The sequence below is a fragment of the Gadus chalcogrammus genome, chromosome 13, assembly GCF_026213295.1.
Source record: "Gadus chalcogrammus isolate NIFS_2021 chromosome 13, NIFS_Gcha_1.0, whole genome shotgun sequence".
NCBI classification, from domain to species: domain Eukaryota; kingdom Metazoa; phylum Chordata; class Actinopteri; order Gadiformes; family Gadidae; genus Gadus; species Gadus chalcogrammus.
The window spans coordinates 16,806,301-16,827,603 of NC_079424.1; the positions used below are offsets into that span (position 1 = coordinate 16,806,301).

General features: G+C 51.7%; 1 protein-coding gene across 3 annotated transcripts in view; it reads right to left on the reverse strand.

Moving 5' to 3' along the window:
• ncoa3 (nuclear receptor coactivator 3) overlaps window positions 1-21,303 on the reverse strand; it is a 27,693-nt gene continuing 6,390 nt past the window's right edge. The window contains exons 2-22 of one of the 3 annotated variants that reach the window (XM_056605911.1): window positions 14,459-14,563; window positions 14,069-14,229; window positions 12,774-12,874; window positions 11,826-12,000; window positions 11,484-11,669; window positions 10,952-11,038; window positions 10,254-10,397; window positions 8,915-9,062; window positions 8,100-8,794; window positions 7,043-7,986; window positions 6,768-6,891; window positions 6,399-6,641; window positions 5,777-5,998; window positions 5,429-5,540; window positions 4,760-4,931; window positions 4,125-4,493; window positions 3,838-3,981; window positions 3,367-3,637; window positions 2,761-2,953; window positions 2,094-2,340; window positions 1-1,460 (exon numbers count right to left, since the gene is read on the reverse strand). In XM_056605911.1, the coding sequence (XP_056461886.1) occupies window positions 1,449-1,460; window positions 2,094-2,340; window positions 2,761-2,953; window positions 3,367-3,637; window positions 3,838-3,981; window positions 4,125-4,493; window positions 4,760-4,931; window positions 5,429-5,540; window positions 5,777-5,998; window positions 6,399-6,641; window positions 6,768-6,891; window positions 7,043-7,986; window positions 8,100-8,794; window positions 8,915-9,062; window positions 10,254-10,397; window positions 10,952-11,038; window positions 11,484-11,669; window positions 11,826-12,000; window positions 12,774-12,874; window positions 14,069-14,229; window positions 14,459-14,544 (4,836 nt within the window). In that variant the 5' untranslated portion in view covers window positions 14,545-14,563 and the 3' untranslated portion in view covers window positions 1-1,448. Of the gene's footprint in view, window positions 1,461-2,093; window positions 2,341-2,760; window positions 2,954-3,366; window positions 3,638-3,837; window positions 3,982-4,124; window positions 4,494-4,759; window positions 4,932-5,428; window positions 5,541-5,776; window positions 5,999-6,398; window positions 6,642-6,767; window positions 6,892-7,018; window positions 7,987-8,099; window positions 8,795-8,914; window positions 9,063-10,253; window positions 10,398-10,951; window positions 11,039-11,483; window positions 11,670-11,825; window positions 12,001-12,773; window positions 12,875-14,068; window positions 14,230-14,458; window positions 14,564-21,303 lie in introns of all 3 variants that reach the window. The other 2 variants (XM_056605910.1, XM_056605909.1) reach the window with 2 other exon arrangements.

Consider the following 21,303-nt stretch of genomic DNA (forward strand, 5'->3'; position numbering starts at 1 on the left):
CCCATCACCTGTTAGCACATATGTACACACCTGCCTTGTTATTCTCCCCCCCCCCCCTCTTAAAAATACAAGATATGTACCCATCTACAGCCGCAAATATACAATGTATTTCAACCGACGCAAAGAGAAGGCAACCTAAGAAACATTACAAAAAAAGGTTGGAAAAATATCTTTGGATTGCGCATGTTTAAAAAGGTAGATGTCATAGCGAGCCAGGAATAGTTGCTCAGAGAGGAAGAGGAGGAGGAGAATAAGGTGGAGGGGGGGGGGTTGGAGTGTATGGATACACACACTCCAAACACACAGGCTGAAGGTTCTGAAGAAACAAAATTATACACAAGTTTTCTTTCCCATACTGAATAATACAATTTCTGCCAATGTTAAACACCTGCGATTTTCTGCATATGAAATACCCATCCATAAGGAAAAGTGCCTCGCAAAAAAATAGATAAAATAATATCATGGCTACGATCTCCTCAAAGTTTTTAAAAGGCATTTTAAATTGGCTGACAAGAGAAAGAAAGCCCAGAACAATTACGAGGGTTAAAAAAAAACAAAAAAACAAACACGATCAAAAAGCAAATAAAAACATTGACCTATCCGACAGAAAAATACGACCCAAGTCTTATACTCTGTGCAATAAAATAGGCCTATAAAAAAGCATGTATAATTTTGTAAAATATTTACAATTCATATTCACAGAGAGGATATTAGCCACATCTAATACTGCAGTACCGTCTGTCGGGACAAGGGGGTCCACCGCGCTGCGCTTCACTCTGTAGCAACGACACTTGCTCTGTTTCTGTGTGCGCGTAGCGTCCGCTGCTATCTCTCGTCCAGCCACCAGATAGCGGCAGAGAGTAGTATACAAACCCATCGCTGCTGGAGGGGGTCTGATTTCTTTCCCGACGCTGCGCGTAAATATTGCAACTATCCTTTAAAAAAAAAAAAATCTATTGAGCAGCCTACAGGTAAACTGCAGCTGGTGACCATTGTACCGTTCTTGCATTTTTAGCTTCGTAGTCGCAGTGCCAAACACTCGACTAGCAAACGCCAGCCCATACCTACCAACAACACTGACTGCGTTCAACCACATTTCCCGCTTGTGCAAGACAGACACAGGAGCTTGTATCTGCCATTCTGTGTGTGTGCATGTGGGTATGTGTGTGTATGTGTCTTTAATGTTGCAAGGTAGGCAGCATGCAACAGGCTTGTCCTTATACCTCCATGATGAGCACATTCTGGTGTGGGTGTTTAACTGTGGTTTGTTCATGATGTGTGGCAGAGGAGGGTTTCGGAGGGAGGTCCCTAGAGGGGGGGCTGGGTCTTTCTGTTGTGTTGCCTGCTGGGCTGCCTGTCCCTCCCCACTGCTGTTGCTGCTCCGTCTCAGCGGGCCAGAGCCCCAGGGCCCTGGCCCTGAGGGCAGTCATGGCGGCGAGCGGCCGTCCTCAGCAATACTTCTGGAAGCAGGGAAAAAAAAGAGCAGGTTACCAGGAGAGTAACCACCACCAATCACATCACGGAAAGATGTCTTGACAAGAGGTAACCGGGTTGAAGCGTTCAACATCAAATGCAGATGATTCTTCGGCGTGTACGTGGAAAACCAAAAACAGTTGCAGCTACCCCCCCCCCCCCCCCCCCACACACACACACACACGGTAGCGTCTTCAATCCCATGGTTTCAATGATGAGATTGGATTGAACTGGACTATTGGCACTATTTACCATTGAGCTAACATTTTTATCTTTTATCTAAAGTGATTAGATTATTCTTTGAGACGCACGTCATTCAGTGTGACAGCCCTCTGGCACCTCCTGATTGAGTCAGTGTAATGACCAACACCAACACGTTAAGTTGGTTAAATAAACTATGATTGTTAAACTTAAAGCTATGTGTGGTCTCCTCCTTGTCATTCCCTTGAGCCGGGCTGTGACAATAGCAGGTTAAGGTTAGGTTCATCTGGCCTAAGGATGCCTGCAGAGTGGTTCCAACCCAGACCCAGTGTGCGCTATAAAAGGTCAAACCCCTTCACCGTAGGCCTCATCCGTCCACCAGCCCCCTCCCCGTGAGCGGTCCGAGTCTGGCTCCGTACCTGGCGTACCTGGTCGGGGCCCATGGGCATCCGGCCCATCCCCATGGAGTTCATGGTCATCTGGCCCTGCATCGGACCCATCTGCCCTGCTCCGGGCCCGCCGGCCGGCCCCGGCCCGCCCATGGAGCTGTTCATCATCATGCCTGGAAACTGACCCTGGCCGCCCTGCTGAGGGAACTGCTGCTGCTGCTGCTGCTGCTGCTGCTGCTGCTGCTGCTGCTGCTGCTGCTGCTGCTGGGGGTAGGAGCTGCGCCGGCAGGGAGGGAGAGAGGTCATGGTTTAGGCGCAGCATTAAAGAGACATCAACTTCCTAGACATTCTCAACTGGTACTCTGCAGGTACGGTACAAGAATGAACTTGTTTTCATGTTAATTAATGTTTCAATAGCTTACAAGCCCAAATTGTTGGAGCCATTTCTTGTGTCCATGTTTTTAACAGTTCATGGAGGCGTTTGTTGATTGCTGCAATATTTTTGGTAAATTCATATTTTAATTAGTATTTGGCTGGACTTGATGACTAATGACATGAGGGTCCTGGTTAGACCAGTTCAAAACCACTGAACCAGTTCAGAACCAAACTATACAACAATAACCAGCATACATAAACGCCTATATAGTGGCAGTTGCCTGAAGAGGGTGTGTTTTGTGATTTGCGTCTATGCATGTACCTGCTGCGTTGCATGGCTCCTTGGGGCCAGCCCTTCATGTCTCCGGACTGGTACATGGGACCTCCCTGGGGATTACCCTGCATGCCTTGCATCATGGCGGCCTGAGGAGGCCCTGCCATCCGCCCAGGCACCATGTTGGCCTGGGGGTTGCCGCCTGGGCCCATGAACGAAGGGTCTCCCTGCTGGTTCATTCCTGCAAGTGCACATATAACATTAGCTTGATATATATATATTTTTTAATAAAATAAAATATATGTTGCATGAAAAATATAAATGGGGATAATCTTGGTAGATCGACAGACATTTCCTCAACTACTTCCCATTCACACACAGTCCCCTTTGGGAGGCTAGTAGACAGCATGGGTCAGTAAACCCGGGTGGCCCCCTTGTGGGCGATCCACGGTACTAACTCAAAGAGTGATGTGCCCATGGACGACACACTGCCTTGCTTATTAGAGCCTCCAGTTCGTATGTTAGCACGAACAAAGGCATGCTACCCCTCCTTTACCTGACCCTCCAACTGTAGAGACCCTTGTCCACCGATTACCACCACTCACACGTAGCTCAGACCGTGATCGGCCTCCGAGCAGTACAGGCCCTACGTACCGTAGTTGGCTCCGTAGTTGTAGGCCTGCTGTCCGGGCTGGTTCATGGGGGGGCCCGCCATGGGGTTGTCCATCCCCCCAGGGGCAGTGACGTTTGGAGGGGGGCTGAAGCCAGCTGCTGGACCCTGGCTCTGCTGCTGTTGCTGCTGCTGCTGCTGCTGTTGCTGCTGCTGCTGTTGCTGCTGCTGCTGCTGCATGAGCATCATCATCCTCTGCCTCTGCAATAGCTCTCGGTTGCGCTGAGCCATCATCTGGGCGTTGAGGAAGCCGGGCTGGGGGAGACACGGCTGTGAGTCGTCGACGGGGACTGAACTTGTTCTCATTTGGCTTAATGCATCCGCGGCTTTGACGAAGATAGCCTCAGCAGTGAGGGGTTTTGCTGATGCAAAACATAGGTGGGACTACACTTGGAGTAAACAAATCTCAGCAGCTCATCCACAGTTTAAACATTGGTGGGGTGGAGACGCCGTACCTGGTTACCCATTCCAGGCTGCATGCCGGGCTGCATTCCAGGTTGCATGCCGGGCTGCATTCCAGGTTGCATGCCGGGGCGCATGGCCGGATTCCCTGCTGGGGAGTTCTCCATCTTCATAACCTGTCTGGTCTGGTTCAGGAACTACAAAAAGGGGAACACAGAAATTCTTCCATGAATGAGCCGAGTCAAAGACTTGAAGGCAAACGGGTGAACATGAATCGGGTCTGTCGGATAAGAGCACCGTGAAGCCCTGACCCAGAGCCTCTGTGGGGTCGCATAAGCACCTGTTGTCCTTGTAGCCTTTGCTGCAGCTGTAACCTTAGGGGCTTGGTGGCGTTCATCATGCGCGGGGGTCTCATCATGTTGGCACGGGGGTTGCCCATACCGGCCATGCCGCCCATGGGGGGGAACCCCCCTGGCTGGGGGCCCATCTGAGGGTTCATCATGGGGCCGAAGCCCCCAGGAGCCTGGCCAGGCCCGGGGTTACCGCTGTAGCCAGACTGCATGGCCATGGAGGGAGGCCCCGGGTAGCCCGGCCCGTACATGGCCTTCTGCTCCATGCCCACGGAGGAGTCCGGTCGAGGGAAGGACTCTGTGGGCGGCCCCGGACCTGGGCCGTGGCCCTGTGGCTGCTGGCCTTCTGGACCGGGAGACTAAGACAGAACGGAGGTGGTAAGTCTCTCGCTTGTTCAGCGGATTACACTTGAAAAAGCATTTTTATGCGTTTGTCTGTTCTACCGGCTGAAGCAGTCTGGGCATGCGCTATGAGAGAAAGGCATTAACGTGGACATGACGCTCTCGACATGAAAGGTGATACCGTGTAGTCAGGGTAGCGCGGGCACGACCGCCCCGACTCAAGCGCAGACAAAACGCCCTCCCACCCTGAAGTGCGTCCAAGCCGTGCAACCCGGGACCTCACCTGTCCCACCAGTGCGGGGATGCCGAGGGCCTTGTCGATCTCCGCCAGGGCGATGACGTCCGTGTTGTTGAGCAGCGAGTCCAGCTGGTCCAGCAGGGCCCTCTCGTCGCTCTGGCCCTCCGTGGTGGAGGGGGGCACCAGCAGCTCGTCCAGAGGGTTCCTGAACGGACCCCTTGGGAGAGGACACACAGGAGCGGTTACAACCTCGTCGACGGTCAGCCAGGGCGGGAACTTCGCGACCCGGATCGAACAAAAAGTGACTCTGCAATTAGTAGATGTAGGAGTGGAGTTCGCAAACTGCGTGTGCAAACCGACGTAACGGGAGAATCTATATGCAGTGGCAACCATAAATGCAGCTTTACATCATACAAAGAAGTGTTTCATACATATGGATGTGGAGTTATTTTTTCTATTTTCTATGTTCTATTTTGCTGCTTGTACGAGAGGAGACAACCGAGTGGTGGTATGCAGTGTGAAAAGATGCCGATTTCCGGGGAAAATCGGCATCCTTTACTCGCCACTATCGATACATTAACCGGGGGTTTTGTTGGTTCTAAGAAAGTAAACTGAGGTGGGTATTTCTTCTTTGATTAAATCCAAACACTAAACGAACCGATTAGCGCTACAATCTGCTTTTCTCATCGCCAGAGTGTGGTGTTTCAGTGTTACCTGTTGCCTTGAATTCTTTCCATCCCCACGCCAGAGTCCGACCAGGAGGGCGAGGGCGGAGGGGGTCCGTGCCCCCCATAGGGACTCATCCCCATACTGCCCTCACTAGAACCTAGAGAGAACACAACAACCATGACGTGTCACTAAAGACCACCCTTCACCTTGGGTTGACGGCCTATGACACCGCCTGGTACAATGAACGGAACACCATCGCCACGCAGCATAAATAACGGACTGAATCGTGACATGCAAAGGACACCTCTGGTGTAAAATCGCTGCAAAGTCGCTGACTTCTACTAAAGACCTCTTTGTGACTGGAGGAGGCAGGGCCTGGGCTGCTGTACATACCACCTATGTCCATGAGCTGCTGCTGCAGCATGGAGCGGCTGTTGGAAGGCACGCTGTTGGAGCGGCTCATCATAGGCCCTCCTCCCATCATGCCCGGGCGGCCCATGGCCGGATGACCCGGGCCGCCCACGGGGCTACCGGCAGACCTGGGGCCGCCCCAGTCGCCGGGCCCTCCCATGGGGGGCCGCTGCTGGGGCATCGCCATGCCTCTGCCCATGCCTCCTGAGAAACACACACACACACACACACACACACACAGAGTCAGATTAAGGCTGAAAGGTAGAGAGTCGAGGGAAAAAAGGGGTTTCATGGCACAGCCAGTAAGAGTCTTTGTACCATGTTCTAGAGAAGTTATCATTGTACTGGGCTTACTCTCTGGGTGTAGTCGTGGTCATTCGTATTTGGTTTGGAGCTGTGGCATTGGGTGGTGTCGATGTTGGGTGGGACTATGCTTGTATAGCTGTAACTGTTTTCTGTTCTGATGTCTCTTGTGTTTTTGTGTAATCTCAAGAACCCCCTCTGAGAGCGAGATGGTCCATCTGAAAGGGTTATCCTTTAATACTAGACTTAACTTCTTGCAAAATAACTTTTATATCAGTATAACGGGCGTGTTTCTGCTTACTCGCTAGCCCGCCCCGTGGCGGACCACCGCCCATGCCCCCCGGGAAGCCGTTGGCCATAGGACCGGCCCGGATGGGAGACTCCATGATCTCCTGCTTGATCAGCGTGGGACAGGGAACGTTCCTCCGGCCCGCGATCCCTCCGCCCATTCCTTCTACGCCCAGGGGCTTGGCGTCCACGGACAGGGCCCTCTGATAGGCCGCCCGCTGGGCCGGTGCCATCGCCATGGCGACCTTCTCCCGCTCTGCGGAACATAAGCTTGGAGGTTACTCATCGCTACCTCCTGCTTGGAAGGCTGGCCTGTGTAGGCGCAAGGAGCCCTGTTCTTTCATGGAGGAGAGTTTCCATTAAAGCAGACCCAAATATTTACCATGGAGACTGTCGGGCAGGTTGGCCTGCTTGCTGCCCATCTCTTTGCCGGCCCTGGAGTCTGGCTCCTGGTAGAAGGCCGAGCCGTTCCTGGTGGGTCCCAGGATGGTCTCCAGCGTCTCCAACTGGAAGATACGACACAGGGGGAAGCTCAGCAAAACATGTCCCAACAGCCATTCAACCCGAGTCAACCCCGCGCGCGTCCTGAAGGCAACATGATGAAATTGGTCCAATCGACCAAAGGGTGTGTACCTCATCCAGAGGCTCCGTCTTCACCTTGCCGTCCGGGGCCTGGGGGTTGGAGCTGGACACGCCGCCGCCCTGCGGGCCCCTCCCCTCCAACTCCTCGGCCTTGGGCTTGGTGTCGCCGCCGCCCCCACCGGTGCCACCGTCCTTGGAGTCGTCCTTGTTGAGGAGGTAGTGGAGGAGGGCGTGGGTCTTCTCCTTCTTGGGGCTGTGCTGCTCCTGCTTGGGCTCCGGGCCCCGGTGTCCCCCGCCCGCCGCCGGCCCCTCGGCGGCCCCGCCCTCCAGGCTGCTCTTCCCTGTGGCCTCGGCGGTGATGCGGGCCACCTCGTCGGGGGTGTTGCCGTTCTGCAGCAGCTTGTGGAGGATCTTGTGCTTCTCCTGCAGCGACTGGTTGCCGAAGTGGGCCGCCGCGCCCGACGAGGTCACCGCCCCGAGGCCCGGGGGCCCCGCCGCGCCCGTGGAGGACGACACGCCCGTGGTGGGGCTGGTGACGCCGTCCTTGTGGTCGGGGGCCGATCCCGGGCCGGAGTTTGCCGTGGGGTTGCCCGGCACCAGCTCGTCGGTGGGCGAGATCAGGAGCTGGAGGAGCTTCTTGTGGCCCTTGGTGTCGGGGAGCCGCCGGCCGCCGGGCTCCGACCCCGCCTCTCGGCCCGCCTGGCTGTCGGGCTTCTCGGGGGGGCCCTCGGAGACGGGCGTGTGCGGGTGCTGCTCGCCGCCGGGACTCTTGGAGCCGGATGGGGCCGGGTGCCCCGCTTTACTGGGCCCTCCCTGCGCCAGGCCCTGATTGGTGGAGTGAACGCTGGGGGAGCTTTCAGGCTTGTGTGGCGCCGGGGAGGAGAGGGGGGACGGCATGGGGTTGCCCACCCCCTCGCTGATGGCCTGCAGGGCGTTCAGGGAGCTGCTGGAGAAGGTGGTGCCTCCTCCTCCACCTCCAGCACAGCCTGGGTGGCTGGAGCTCATCGGGGAGGTCATGCCTGAGAAGGAACAACAAACCCAGCAGATGAGCGAGCGGTGTGTGCAGTGAAAGGGTCTTGCGCCAGGCTTACCGAACTGATATAAAACACGTGAAACCAATACAATACCGTACCTCCAGGGGAGAAGGGGCCCATCTTGGGGCTACCCCGGACCCGGGGAGAGCCCATCACGTTGTGCTGAGGGCCGGCCATCCCTGGGCCCGCCTGGGTGGGGCTGGTCATACCGTAGCCACCTCCACCCCCTGGGCCTGCTCCGTGGAAGTGGGCCATCTGCTGCTGCTGATGGAGCTGCTGTTGCTGCTGCTGCTGCTGTTGCTGCTGCTGTTGCTGCTGCTGCTGGTGGTGGTGGGGGTGGTGGGGGTGCTGCTGTGGGTGCATGCCGTGGTGGCCCATCTGGCTCATCTGACCCATTTGATTGGCCGGGTTCATCTGGGAGCTCATGGGATGCATGGAGTTCATCTGACCCATGTTGTTCATCTGGTGCATTGGATTCATCTGGTTCATTTGATTCATCTGAGTCATGGGGCTCATCTGGTTCATCTGGTTCATCTGATGCATGCGGTTGGGGCCGGAGTACACAGGCCCTCCTCCTCTCTGGGGCATGCTGCCCTGCTCCGCACTGACGTAGCCCCGGTTGGGGCCCACCCCCATGCCGCCGCCTCCCCCTCCTCCACCGACTCCTACTACTCCTCCTGCGGCTGCAGCTCCTCCTCCAGGAGCCATGTTCATCTGCTGGTTGGGGTGGTTCACAGGCATCCCCTGCGGCCGCATGCCCGGAACCTGGTTTCCACGGTAACCGTTGGGTTCCCTGGGTGGGAGAGAGTGAGTGATTTACACGTTAGAGCCGATGCGATCCACCGCAGCTTGCGATGCGATTCGATTTTCCCCTGAAGGCCCGGGGGTCTGAGAGGCTGGCGCGCTGAGGCACCTTTGCAGCAGGTGCGTGGACAGGAAGGTGGGCGGCTCGCTGGAGTTGGGGTTCTGACACCGGTCGCTGCGGGTCTGCGCCGTGACGGGGGTCCCGTCCGAGAGGGAGAAGTGGTACAGGGGCGTCTCTGCATGACCGTGGAGGAACGCTGGAGGAAAGGAGACGGAGACACAGTGAGCCACACACAGGAATGCACTGGAAACAACACAAGTGGGGGAGTGATCAGCAGGGCTGTGGGCAACCAAATAACGGACGGCTGAAATTCAACAATTAAAAAAACAACACAATCCATTGGTTGGGGACAAAATGAGAAGAAAAACATTGGCACGTTATCTCTACATTAACTAAAATCGGCCACATGCTAGCCTTAAAATCCCTCGAGTGCTGTTTGGAGCAGGTCAGTGGGTCACGGATGCACTCCTAGGCAGAGTCTGACTATGTTACAGCAGAGGTTCAGAGTACAGGGTGTGGAACATCTGATGGGCCACTGAGCACCGTGTTGGGCAGCGTTGTGTATAGACGACACACCTCGGAAGATCATATTATAGGTCATGAAAAAATAAATAATCATATCATCTAATATTTTAGATGATATGCCTGCATCGTTTTACATTTCACATACTTCTTTGTCGTCCTTTTTAACCAAATACTGCCAGGCTGACGACTTCGTTAGTACAAATTAGTTTGGAGCCAAATAAATGTTCATGTTATGACCCGCAGTCTGACTTACGGGAGAGTTCAAGGTTTGTAAACTGTGGTGTTTGGACCTCCTGTCTAACAAGGCTTATGGTCTATCAAAACATATGATTATTAAGTACAGAGCCTTCAATATAATTGTTATTCATAATTAATGTTATTACTAACACAATACAGCCTATCACTCAGAAATAAAAACCATCGGTCTGCATATGTCAGGAAATGAGGAACCACTTCTTTCCTTATGAAAGTAAACAGGCCGATTGTTGACCAAGTAGAATTCGGTCGAACAAGTGAGGGTCGACCGACCAATTGACCAGAACTTGACAGCTAGTGCTAGTGCTCATAATAATTTAGTAATGGTGGCCTATGTTATAACTAAGCACTCCAACACCCAGCCTTTAGTAGGCATGCACTCAGGATAGCCAATCAAATGATTTGCACTACAGTAAGCTAAAGCTATCTATTCTTCTTTGCACAGGACATGCATGGTGAAGGTCGACAGTTGTGTGAGTGGCCAAGGAACACCAACAATAGCCCATGTGGAGGTTTTATTGATTTAGTGGGACAAGGACAGTGCACCTTGATAACATGTGCGTAAACAAGCCAAGAGTTAGCCAGGAGACACTCATTCACAGCGTACCGTCGTGGTAGTGGCGCTTGTAGGACCAGGGCTGGCCCTCGCTGCGGTACAGGAACATCTGCATGCAGCGCCTCACCAGGTCTTCCCAGCCCGGCCTCATGGTGGTGTGGAGGGAGCTCTGCTGCTCGATCTCAATCAGCTTGCCTGTGAACCCCGGGAGACCATTGTTAAACGTCTAGCCATGGTATAAAGGAATAATGTCGCCCTACTCGTGAACCCAGAGAGCCATGTTAAAGCAGAGGAGAAACAATGTCTGCTCGACCTAGTTTCCCAAAAACAAATAGTGCTCAAGATAGCGTTCGGAGTCGAAAGAAATGTTTGGTATGCCTGAAAAGTACAATTAATAATGAATAACACAAAGGAGAAAAGTGTGTCTTTGATAATGCATCACCCCCCCCCCCCACCCCCACCATATGTAAGAGAATTTGAAAAACATAAACAAGCATTTTGTAGTTTTAGGGAACAACAAACGTCAAACACGTCATGTCTCTCATTGCACAATGCCTCGATTAGAGAGGCAGGGTCAACTTCGGAGCTGCGTATTCAAATCTCCATGAATATGGTTTTGAGTTTGCTTGCAAGATGGGAGAGTATGCAAGTGTCTAAGTGTGCGTGCATGTGTGTGTGTGTACCAGTGTGTAAATTTGCAAGCGTGTGCAGCAGCGTGTTAATTTATACGTGTGGGTGCGTGTGTGTACCAGTGGGTTCATGGCGGGTGCTGAACCGCTCCGTCCTCTCCACCGCGGAGATTCGGCGCACCACGCAGATCATGCAGGACTGCAGGTCTGCAGGGAACATGACAAGAGTTAGAGGGGTGCGGTGCAAAGACCACATCTTTATCACATTTCAAGATTAGGGAGGATGTTGGGTCAACAGAAGTCGACGGACAGAGGCATTCGCCACTGATGCATTCAATTGTGATAAAAACAACAATGGCTCACACTGGACAATGGACCATAAAAGGACCCACTCCCCCTAGAAATCATGTTTTGCTGTCTTTTAGAAGCTTACTCCTGACCTCACCGATGTTGTCTTGTGTGCCACACAAAGCCAAGTTCTGATTTTTTTTTATTCTAGCAACGAATACACTCCTTCCCAGTAGTGGGTTTTGGTGCTGAGGCCCCCACACTTTCCGTCTGGGATAAAATCGTATTAGCTACTATGCTTTTTAGTGTCGTCCATTTACTACGTCTGGCTCCGTTTCAGCGCCGCGGCGTCTGGGTCACCCACCTTCTCCCTCCTCCATCATGGCGCGGGGCTGCGTGAGGGCGAAGCACTGCATGGCCTCGTAGCGCTGCACCCCTGGCCCGTCCTCGCCGGCCCCCCGGCCCGGGGAGAACTTGGCCAGCATGCGACATTTGAAGGTGTGGCTCTTCTGCCGCGGAGCCTCGCCGCCCCAGGGAGCTCCGTTCGGGGCTGGGATAGAAGGAGGTGGGTGGTTAAAAACCCACAGAAATTAGAGTGGTCGGATCGATTCATGGGCATGAATAGATTTGTATACGGCCCATTCAGTGATGGCTGTGTTTGGGGACCATGAGAGACGATTGTGTGCATGCGCGGGGTGCATCTCACCACCAGTCTTGGGGAGGTTCTTGTGGAACTCCTCCCGGTCATCCTCATGGAGGATATTGTACACGCTGGTGTTGATGAGCTCTTCCTGTTTGTACTGCAGGTACTGGGTGACGTTGTCAGACACAAACACGATGCTGCCCTCTCGGTTCACCACGAACAGGAAGCCGTCCAGAGCCTGGGAACGGCGCGGGGGGAGGAGCAACCGGGAAGTCACAAGAAAAATTGTTTAAAGTCCTATGATTCGATCTGCAAAACATCATAAACGTCACCAGGAAACTGACAACCACGCATTGGTTCCTGGCATTAAAGTCATGTGACACGACAAGTAACTTCCTGGATCCCACAGAAAGCGTTTGCTATGAGTCCATCATGTGTCTCTAAGGCCGCCTACACACCTATAGTTTGGTAGACTGTCCGAATCAGGGGGGAGAGGGGTGAGTTGATGCTGTGATGCAATGTTCATTTTGTTTGGTTAGTTTTGTCACTGGACTTTGTCAAGTGGTCACCAAACCGTGTAAATAGATGTCACACTGTTGAACGATTGCCTTGTTAATTGGACCGTAACGCTTCCTTGTTGCAGACAATACACGCAGTCTTTTGTGAGTGACCACAAGTAATTGCTTTATAGTCATTCGAAAATACTTCAGTCACCTCCTGATTGCAAACCAAACTATCGTGGGAAACTTTCCAGGTCTCGATTGGAATTAGGTGCGAGAGCGACCTAGGTGACATCAATTAAAGAGTGTTTCAAATACGTTTCAAGGCCCTTTTGAATGAAGCACGTCTGTGTAGACGTCATGTTACATAAATATCATACAAATCCTCCTAGTTTATGTTGGGAGCTCTAGCCTGAATGGCCTGACCAAGAATACAGGAGGGCAGATCAAGGTAAGCTATATAGTTGCTAGTGCTACTTGCCAGCCGGGCTGATGATAAGTTGGCGGTTACCTGAAGAAGCAGGGGTCCCAGGTGGTCCTTGTCGATGACCCCTTGGCCGGTGGAGGACACGTCGGCCTTTTGCACGTCGTCATCGCTACACGTGGCCTTCCCTGAGACCGAGGAGGAGAACGTGTCAGCATATTCAGCAGATGAGTATCTATTGTAGACTGAATAGGTGTGTGAGAGGTGCCATTCCCACCGTCTACCCCCAGGTGGCAGCACAAGCTCCCAGCGCATTGCTAAAATACCTTTCTATTTTTAAAAGTCGCCATGTGTCTGAGCTTTTGTCAGAGGCCATTCTACAAAGCCTGCGTTGTGAGGTGCTGGTAACTTTGACACTAACTTTCGACACCATTGGAAAAAAACGGCTTCTTTCTTCTGTGGCTTCACAGGGTAGGTGAGATACGGAGGACGGGTGGGGCATTGGGTAGCACTATAAATAAAGGCTATTAAGTAAAGCTTTACCTGAGTAAAACCAAAAGACGAGCAAAAAAGGCGGCGTGTTAAGCAGCAAGCAGGGAGGAAAAAGAGGAGAAGAAGAAGAGAGGCCCTCCATCATTCCTGTCCCGTAACTATGGCAACCTGGCTGCACAATGCTGGGAGCACCAGTAGCCAGCTGTGACCCTCTGGGCAGATTCCAATTTGATAGCGCTCTGCCTCCCTCCTTCCCCACTTAACCTCACACACTGCATATAAGCAGAGCTAAAATATAAAATAGGTGGAGCAAAAAACCCCAAGGTGGATCCCATTGTCAGTACAGAAGCAGAACACGAAAATGTGTAGATTTATGTATGCATGTGTGTGTGCTTCTGTACAATGTCTAGAATGGATTGTGAAGCAGCCCGTGTCATTAGGCTCCAGGAGAAAGGGGGCAGGCTTTGGCAGTTACAGATTCAAACTGTCACACTGATGGCCGTCAGCCGCCGCCGCTATCACCACCACCACCACCACCACCACCAGGGATAGGGCTCAATTACCGGTGTTCGTTTACCCTGCCACCACCTACCCCCCACCCACACCCAGAGCCCGCAACACAAACAGCCCGAGCGGCTGTCTGCAGCAGCCCGGCCCTGAACCTACCGGCAGCGCTTCATCACCAGGATTACACTGTCCGGCTGAAGATGGCCGGTGGATCAAGGTGGCTCTTTGACTGATGATTATTAAATATAGAGGAAGAGGGGAAGATGGATGCACATCTTGGGCGTTGGGATTCGACAGTGTGAGTGGGTGAGTGAGTGAGTTGCATGCAGCCCGGCGGCGGGCGGTCATGCCGGCAACAGCAGCGGCGGCGGTGGTTGGGGTACCTTGTTCTTTGATCTGCCTGATCTGCCTCACGGTCTCCTTGAGGATGGCGCACTTGTCCGGCTTCACGTTGAAGCTGTCGATGTTAGAGAGGTTGGCGGAGATGAGCTCGGCCAGCTCCTCGATGTACTTGCTCTCCTGCTCCCTGCGCCGCTTGTCACACCTGCCGGAGGAGCAGGAGGAGGAGGAGGAGAAGGGGTAAGACGCGTTACCATGACGACGTCAACACGGTGCATCCACTGTGTCTGCGTGTGTGGGTGCATGTGTATGCGAGTGTGAGACTAGGTCAGATGCTCATTTAGATGCTTGGGAGACAGCGATGAAGCCTGCTTCTCTCAAACACACATAGACACTCTCTCCCTCTGAACAGATTCTCTCACACACAAACCCACCCAAGGCCAGGTGTGTCACAGGTCGACAGTTTCCTCTTCCGGTCCGAGCCCAGTGGCTCCATGGCGTTCTCACCTACTCCGCTCATCCTCACCGCATATCAACTCCTGCAGGGGGAACACACACACACACACACAATACATCAACACAGGCAGTCCAACTACGTGGCCGGAGACGAGGCTGGCAGTGTGTCAACACGGGTTTGTCATCACATCACCACTCGATCACACGCAGCGCCGTCCAAAGTGACAGCAGAGCAAAGGGTGTGTTTGCTTAATTGTGCGTGTTTGCACGTATCAGGGGAGGGCAGGGTGCTCACGAAGCAGGCGCCCGGTGTGCTGCCGGTCAGGTATAGCCACGCATCGTTCCAACAGCGCAATGAATCAACCGCCCGCTTGGATGGATGTACGGATAATAAAGAACTAGTGTTACCCCCAGCCCCCCTCCCCACGTCAACCTGAAATGAAGCCAAATTAATTTAGAACCACCCCCCTACCCCGAAACCGAAAACAACACAACAAGCTTGGAGTCAGCCTGGCTGCACGTTAGGCAAAACAAAGCCATAAAGCAGCAATAAGGCGGGATATTTCTCAGGGTAAAGTAGGCAGCGGACTCCCACAGATTTACGAGGGCCGGCCTTCCAGGGGAGGCACAGCGCCCCTGGTTGCGGCGGCGGACAGGAGTGAAATCTCATCTGTTCCACCGCCAGGAGCACTTGATGATGATGTAGTGATTCTGTGCCTCGGGGGAGATGGGTCATTCTGCGTTCAGCTGGCGTGGCCGCCAGAGTCGCTCCCGCCTGCCGGATGATAGCACTCCGCGACACACACACACACACACACACACACACACACACACACACACACACACACACACACACACACACACACACACACACACACACACACACACACACACACACACACACACACACACACACACACACACGTAGCGGAACATACAGTGTGTGAGGGAAACCAATGTATTCTCTGCCTCGTGCTTCCTCGATCTTCCTAGCTCTCTTTGGCGCTGCCTTTTCTCCCCTCTCTTGCTCATCTTCTCTCTCTCTCTAAAGCAGATGATCTCCACCAACATGCCCCACTGTCTGGCTGCCTTGACTGGGCATGATGGAGGGGAAGGGATATGAACACACAGCTCGGGGAGGCTAGAACTAACTGAGTGAGTGCAGGATGTGTTTATCGGAGTGCTGCTGCTCAGAATGCCATCCCTTCCGCATTCTCCCTGGGAGGCTGTGATGGTTCTCTGCTTCAATAGGTTCTGAAGGCAGCTCGCTCAGTACAGCACGGCCACACACACAACCCACCGTGGACTCACTTCTGCCCTTCCCGGCCGGTGTTGACAACATGCAGATTGCACTATTCAAAACGTGTCATCTTTTGTTTAAAAAAAAAAAAAAAATATATATATATATATATATATATATATATATGAAAAGAACACAGCGGAACAAGACTGACAAACAGATTCATAAGGAGCAAACGTTAGGACTGAATTTACTTTCATTTCAGAAGCCTAAATGGCCTCTGTTGATCATTTAACAGTAGTCACTAGGAAATGAGAAGCAGCCATAAGCATGCACATAATGGCAAAAGCAAAAGGCTTGGTCGTTGGACTATTGATCCAGCAGCTTATCTGGTGTCTCTTACCAGGAGTATTTTGTGTGGAACTTGCTATTCCTGATTTGAAGATAAAACAATTTAAAAAAATAACATGTTATCTGTAGACTTTGAACAGGGCTCCTGTTGTAAACACTCAGTGTTCCTTTAAATAATGGTCATAACACACCTGCGTGTGTGTGTGTTTGTCTGACAAGGTGTTGTCTTGAGTCTTTTGGTCTCTTTCTCTCCTCCCCCCCCCCCCCCCCCCCGGTCAGAGCTAAGCTGTAGCAGAGACCCTGCCCTCTGTGCCCTGCTCTGGGTTTGCTGCCCTTGGAGTGACCCTCCACCCCCCCCAGGGTCCACACACACACACACACACACACACACACACACACACACACACACACACACACACACACACACACACACACACACACACACACACACACACACACACACACACACACACACACACACACACACACACACACACACACACACGGAACAAACATGCTTGTTGTGCCTCTGTGTGCACGTGTTCTTGTGTACCCACCACGCCGGTGTATATAGTAAATAGTCTTTTTTTTCTTAAAAAGATTACAAAAAAAAGCATATCTCAAACTGATTTCCACAGGCATGTTCTTACAAACTCTCCACTTCAGTCTCCCTCCGTCCATCTGTGTTTCTGTCTCTCACTCCCTTCTACGCCTTTCATTCCCTCTGTGTTCGTTCCTCTCTCTCCCTCTCTCCCTCTCCCCCAGAAATAAATAGCTGGGGAATGAGATCGCCTCAGAGAAGTGTGAAGCATTAGTCAAGTTCAGCAGCAGTAGTGCAGGCTGGGATGTTTTGCCCAGTAAGACCCGTTAGGTCTACTGCTACTATGAACAATAAACGCATAAAGAACCACCATGTTCACCCCTTACTGGAACGGGACGACTGTAATTGCCCGGCACACCGTACCTGTACATGTTCAGAGATTGGCTAAATCTTACCATCACCGCTGTTAACGCAGCGCTAAGAAGTTAAAAACATGGTAGAAGAGACCTCCGAACTTGGCGGACTAATCTGACAAACACGACTCATTGGAGTCGACGCGTGCGTGAAACCGATCGAGCGGCCAACCAGAGATGAGTCACAACAAGCCAGGCGTTATGCAAATTAACCTGGTTCAGCCACTTCACAGAGAGTGAGACACCAGCCCCGAAGAGATGCCAGCAGGGCTATGCTGTGGAACGTCTGGTTCACCCAGTGCCGCTGTGGGACGTGGAGGGGTGATATCGCCACCCACTGAACTGGTTGAGATGGACTGCAGAGGAGCAGAGAGGGGATTCACGCTAAACTTTTGCCAATCCCAAGCTCCAGCCAAGATGCCGTTCAGTGTTGCATCGGTGAACCTCAAGGTCTCAGCACTTCCTGGGAGCACTTGGTGCCTCTATCAAATGATTTGAAATCACTTGCAATCTAAAGAAATAAAAGATGGATGAAGACTTTCTACACCTGAAAGAGGGGAAAAAAAAAAAAATTCCCCTAATTTATTGTAATTTGTCTGGATGTCATTAGCGGTTTAAACAAGGATTATATGTAGACATATGATGGATTCATATAGATCAACCAGTAGGTCCTTGTAGCCAAAAAAACAACAACACTAAATCTGTCTGATTGTCCCCCAACATGTACTTTCAAGTATTTCTGCTGTCGGCTTAAATTTATGGGAAGAAAACTGATTTGAAAACGGCACAGGAAGCCACAGCAGATAGCATCCTGTTTGCGTCCTCCAGTCCCACCGCGTCATCACTTCCCCTTCCTGGAACATGGGCTCTGCACGCGCAATCCCCCCACCCCCACCATGTACATATTCTCATCGAGGCTGGGGCCTTCCCCCTCTTCCCCTGGCTCCTCCCTCACCCATGTGGGTCATTCTGGGCTGAGAGCTAGCATGTCAGGCTGCTCTGGAGGACAGGGTTTCCCAAGCCGCCTGGTCTGGTGGAGCCACTGACGCTTGGAGGGAAGGAAGGCGGAGCTTCACCCCAAAGGCCAAAAGACAGCTTCCGACAGTGAAGAGATAACCGCAATTTGCATGCGTTTCTGTGCAGACGTTTGTGGTGAGCAGGGAGCTGTTCGGCATTCTTTTCGGACGTCACAGTGCACGTGTCTTGCCAACTATTGTTTGAAAAAGCAGTAGCAGCTCTTGAAGAGGAACAGGTGACATATCATATCCGGGATGAGAGTTTTTGAAGTACTGAATGTCAACTTTATTTTTTTCTATATCTCCGTAGAACTCACTCTTAAGGAAACGATTGACTCCAGCTTCTGTACAAGTTCTAGGACTATTTTTTTTAAGCTATTGTAAAAGTTGTGCAATCTTGCAATAAAATAAGTGCTTTTCCTTCCCTTTTGCACAAAGGTCAGTGTTCTCCGGCCATCGAGTTTAAATAGTCATTTTTCAACCAAAAACGTCCTCCATTAAAATATGGATACATTTGCCATTGATAATCATTTGTCGTAATCATAATGCGGCACGAAGCAGCAGCTTGACTTGCAAGGGGTAAAAATTAGTAAATAAGAACTACTAAGGGCCAGTCTACCAGCAATAACAACATTGTTGAAACAGATATCCTTTTGTGTTTCCATACTAGAGAGTCAAATCTATTTATAACCGAGTCCTAAACACTAGTTCTTTATAAGCTGGGGTTGGCCTTCTCCCCCCCCACATATGCGTCATAAAAATGCAGATTTTCATCATTCCACTTCCACTGTTGAAAAATCATCATGACTCCCACTTTGACATGGAAAGTCGTATCAAGAGGCATAGAGAAATGAATGTGCCACAAAAGGGCAACAGGCAAAAGATAGCAGCCAGCCACACATAAGGTACCAACGCTTCCTGAGTGTGCGCCACAGAGAGAGACTGGAATGGTCACATTACACTAGCATGCTACAGGCGAGCTAATGCTAAATGCAACATCCGAATAATGGCAGAGACGGAAGCATTGTGGGGCCATGGAGGAAATTCAAATGTTAAAATTTCAAACAAACGGGAGGCTGACTTTACTGCACAAAACTGAAATGTACCTGAAGGGACGCAAGAGTCGTGCCACTTTGAAAAACTAACAGACACACATGGTAGTTATACAAAAATGCATTAAAAAAAATAAAGAACTACAGCGAAAAAATTCAATTAAATTGGAGGGAAGGGGGCCGAGATGCATGGATGAGGAGTCCAAACAGACCTCCTGGAATAAAAAGGAGAGGCAGTAGAAAGGTGGGGGTTGTGGAGGCTAAGACGCGGGGACGGGCTGCATGGGGAGGGCATGGTGGAGGAGCTCAGTAGGGGAGCTACCCGGGGAATCCCTTCAGTGGGACAACAACACTGAGGAGCCAGCAAAGTGTGGGACGGCATTCCTGCATGAATGTAAAGCCTGCAATCCGAGCTACTGGAGACGAGGATGGGCAGGCACCGCAACAAATGCCGGCCGAGCTCCAGCAGACAGCCCTCACACCCACAGGGGAACCCAACCCACACAAGAAAATGACCCGCCGTTGATAATTGCTCTTTGAAATTGAAATAAAGCTATTCAATAATGAATGAATAAGAATGCGAGACACATGTACCAACTTCTTTGGAGGCCTTGAGGTCATTACACCCCATTGAAGTTGCGCACGCGCAGACACACACGCACGTAGTCTACTGAAGTTCTGGACATCAAGTGCAATGAGGAAACAAGAGCCAAAATGACTTCCTGTTTTGCTTCAAAGAACTGCCCCGAACCCCACCTCTCCTGAGTGTGACCGGTGCACTTTGAGCCACGGCCCGCTGGCGTGGCTGCGGCGGCCTCTCACGCCAGCCCGGTCGGGCAACACACACACACACACACACACACACACACACACACACACACACACACACACACACACACACACACACACACACACACACACACACACACACACACACACACACACACACACACACACACACACACACACACACACACACACACACACACACACACACACACACACGATGAGCAGGGTGCTGGTTGTGGCGAGGGGGGGGGCGGAGGAGATGGTGGTGGTGGTGAGGACATGTGCCAGGCATGTGTCCTGTCAGGACTTGGAATAAAAGTTTTAAAAAGTGCAGAGCGAGGTTCAAGACGGCCTCGGGCCTCAGGCTGCTGCTGCTGAAGTGTGCTGGAAGCTCTGAAAAGGCTGTCACACAAACCCAGGCCGTCTGCTTCCTGTCCACACAGAGGTTTGGGCTTGGCTCTTTGGATAATTCTTTGCTCCTCTCCGCATCGGGATCCCTCAGAAGAACCAACGATTGCTGAAGTGATCTGCTCAACATTTAACTGGGCTAAGCCGGACTATTTTTGGTAAATGTCAGTGCCTCCAACACACAGGAGTTTCGTCTCGCGACATTTGAAGTATAGCCGAGGAACACACCTGAACACATAAGGCCGGTAAAAAATAAATGCTAATGAGACACTACTGAAGAGTGACGTTGATTCAATTAGTTATCAGGTCAGTGTCAGCTGAAGCCAAACCAAATCTCTTATGTTGAGCTCTGTTCCAACTTTTAGTCTAAAACACATCCAAGGATCAGGCTTGTTTCAGGGCTAGTGGAACACTGAGGACATCCAGACTAGACAGCCCAAGATTTGTTCACGTCAAAAATTATATGAAATTGACACATTGATACCAGCTCCTTTGATACTAAAATATAGCAAATACGCTGAAAAACCCAAAACAAAAATTCCTAACAATTTGTATCCCTGTTTAATGTATGAACTTTATGATGAAGGATAGATAGAGACTTTATTGTCATTGGACATGTCACAAGTACAGAGCAACGAAATTAACAGTTACAAGACTTTGATTAGAAGGTATAACACTGCCACTTGACTATGAAGAAGACACAGAAAAGTGGTGAGACACGCGTTCGGTCTGAAAGACAACGAAGGAAGAGAAAATTAAGTTCTACCCAGAGCAAAGCCCCCGCGCCCATCCCCCTTCAGCAAACCCTCCTCCACAACAAAAACACAAACACACACGCACACACACAAACACACACGACACAACACGCACACGGCTCAGATGGCTGGCGTGCATCTGCCCGTTTTTCTCACCCAAACTGCAGTGTGCAGAAAAACCCCAGGAAAATAAATGAAGGTGCAGACAAAGAGATGGCAGATTCCACGATGGGGGGGGAGGGAGTGGTGGCAGGGGGT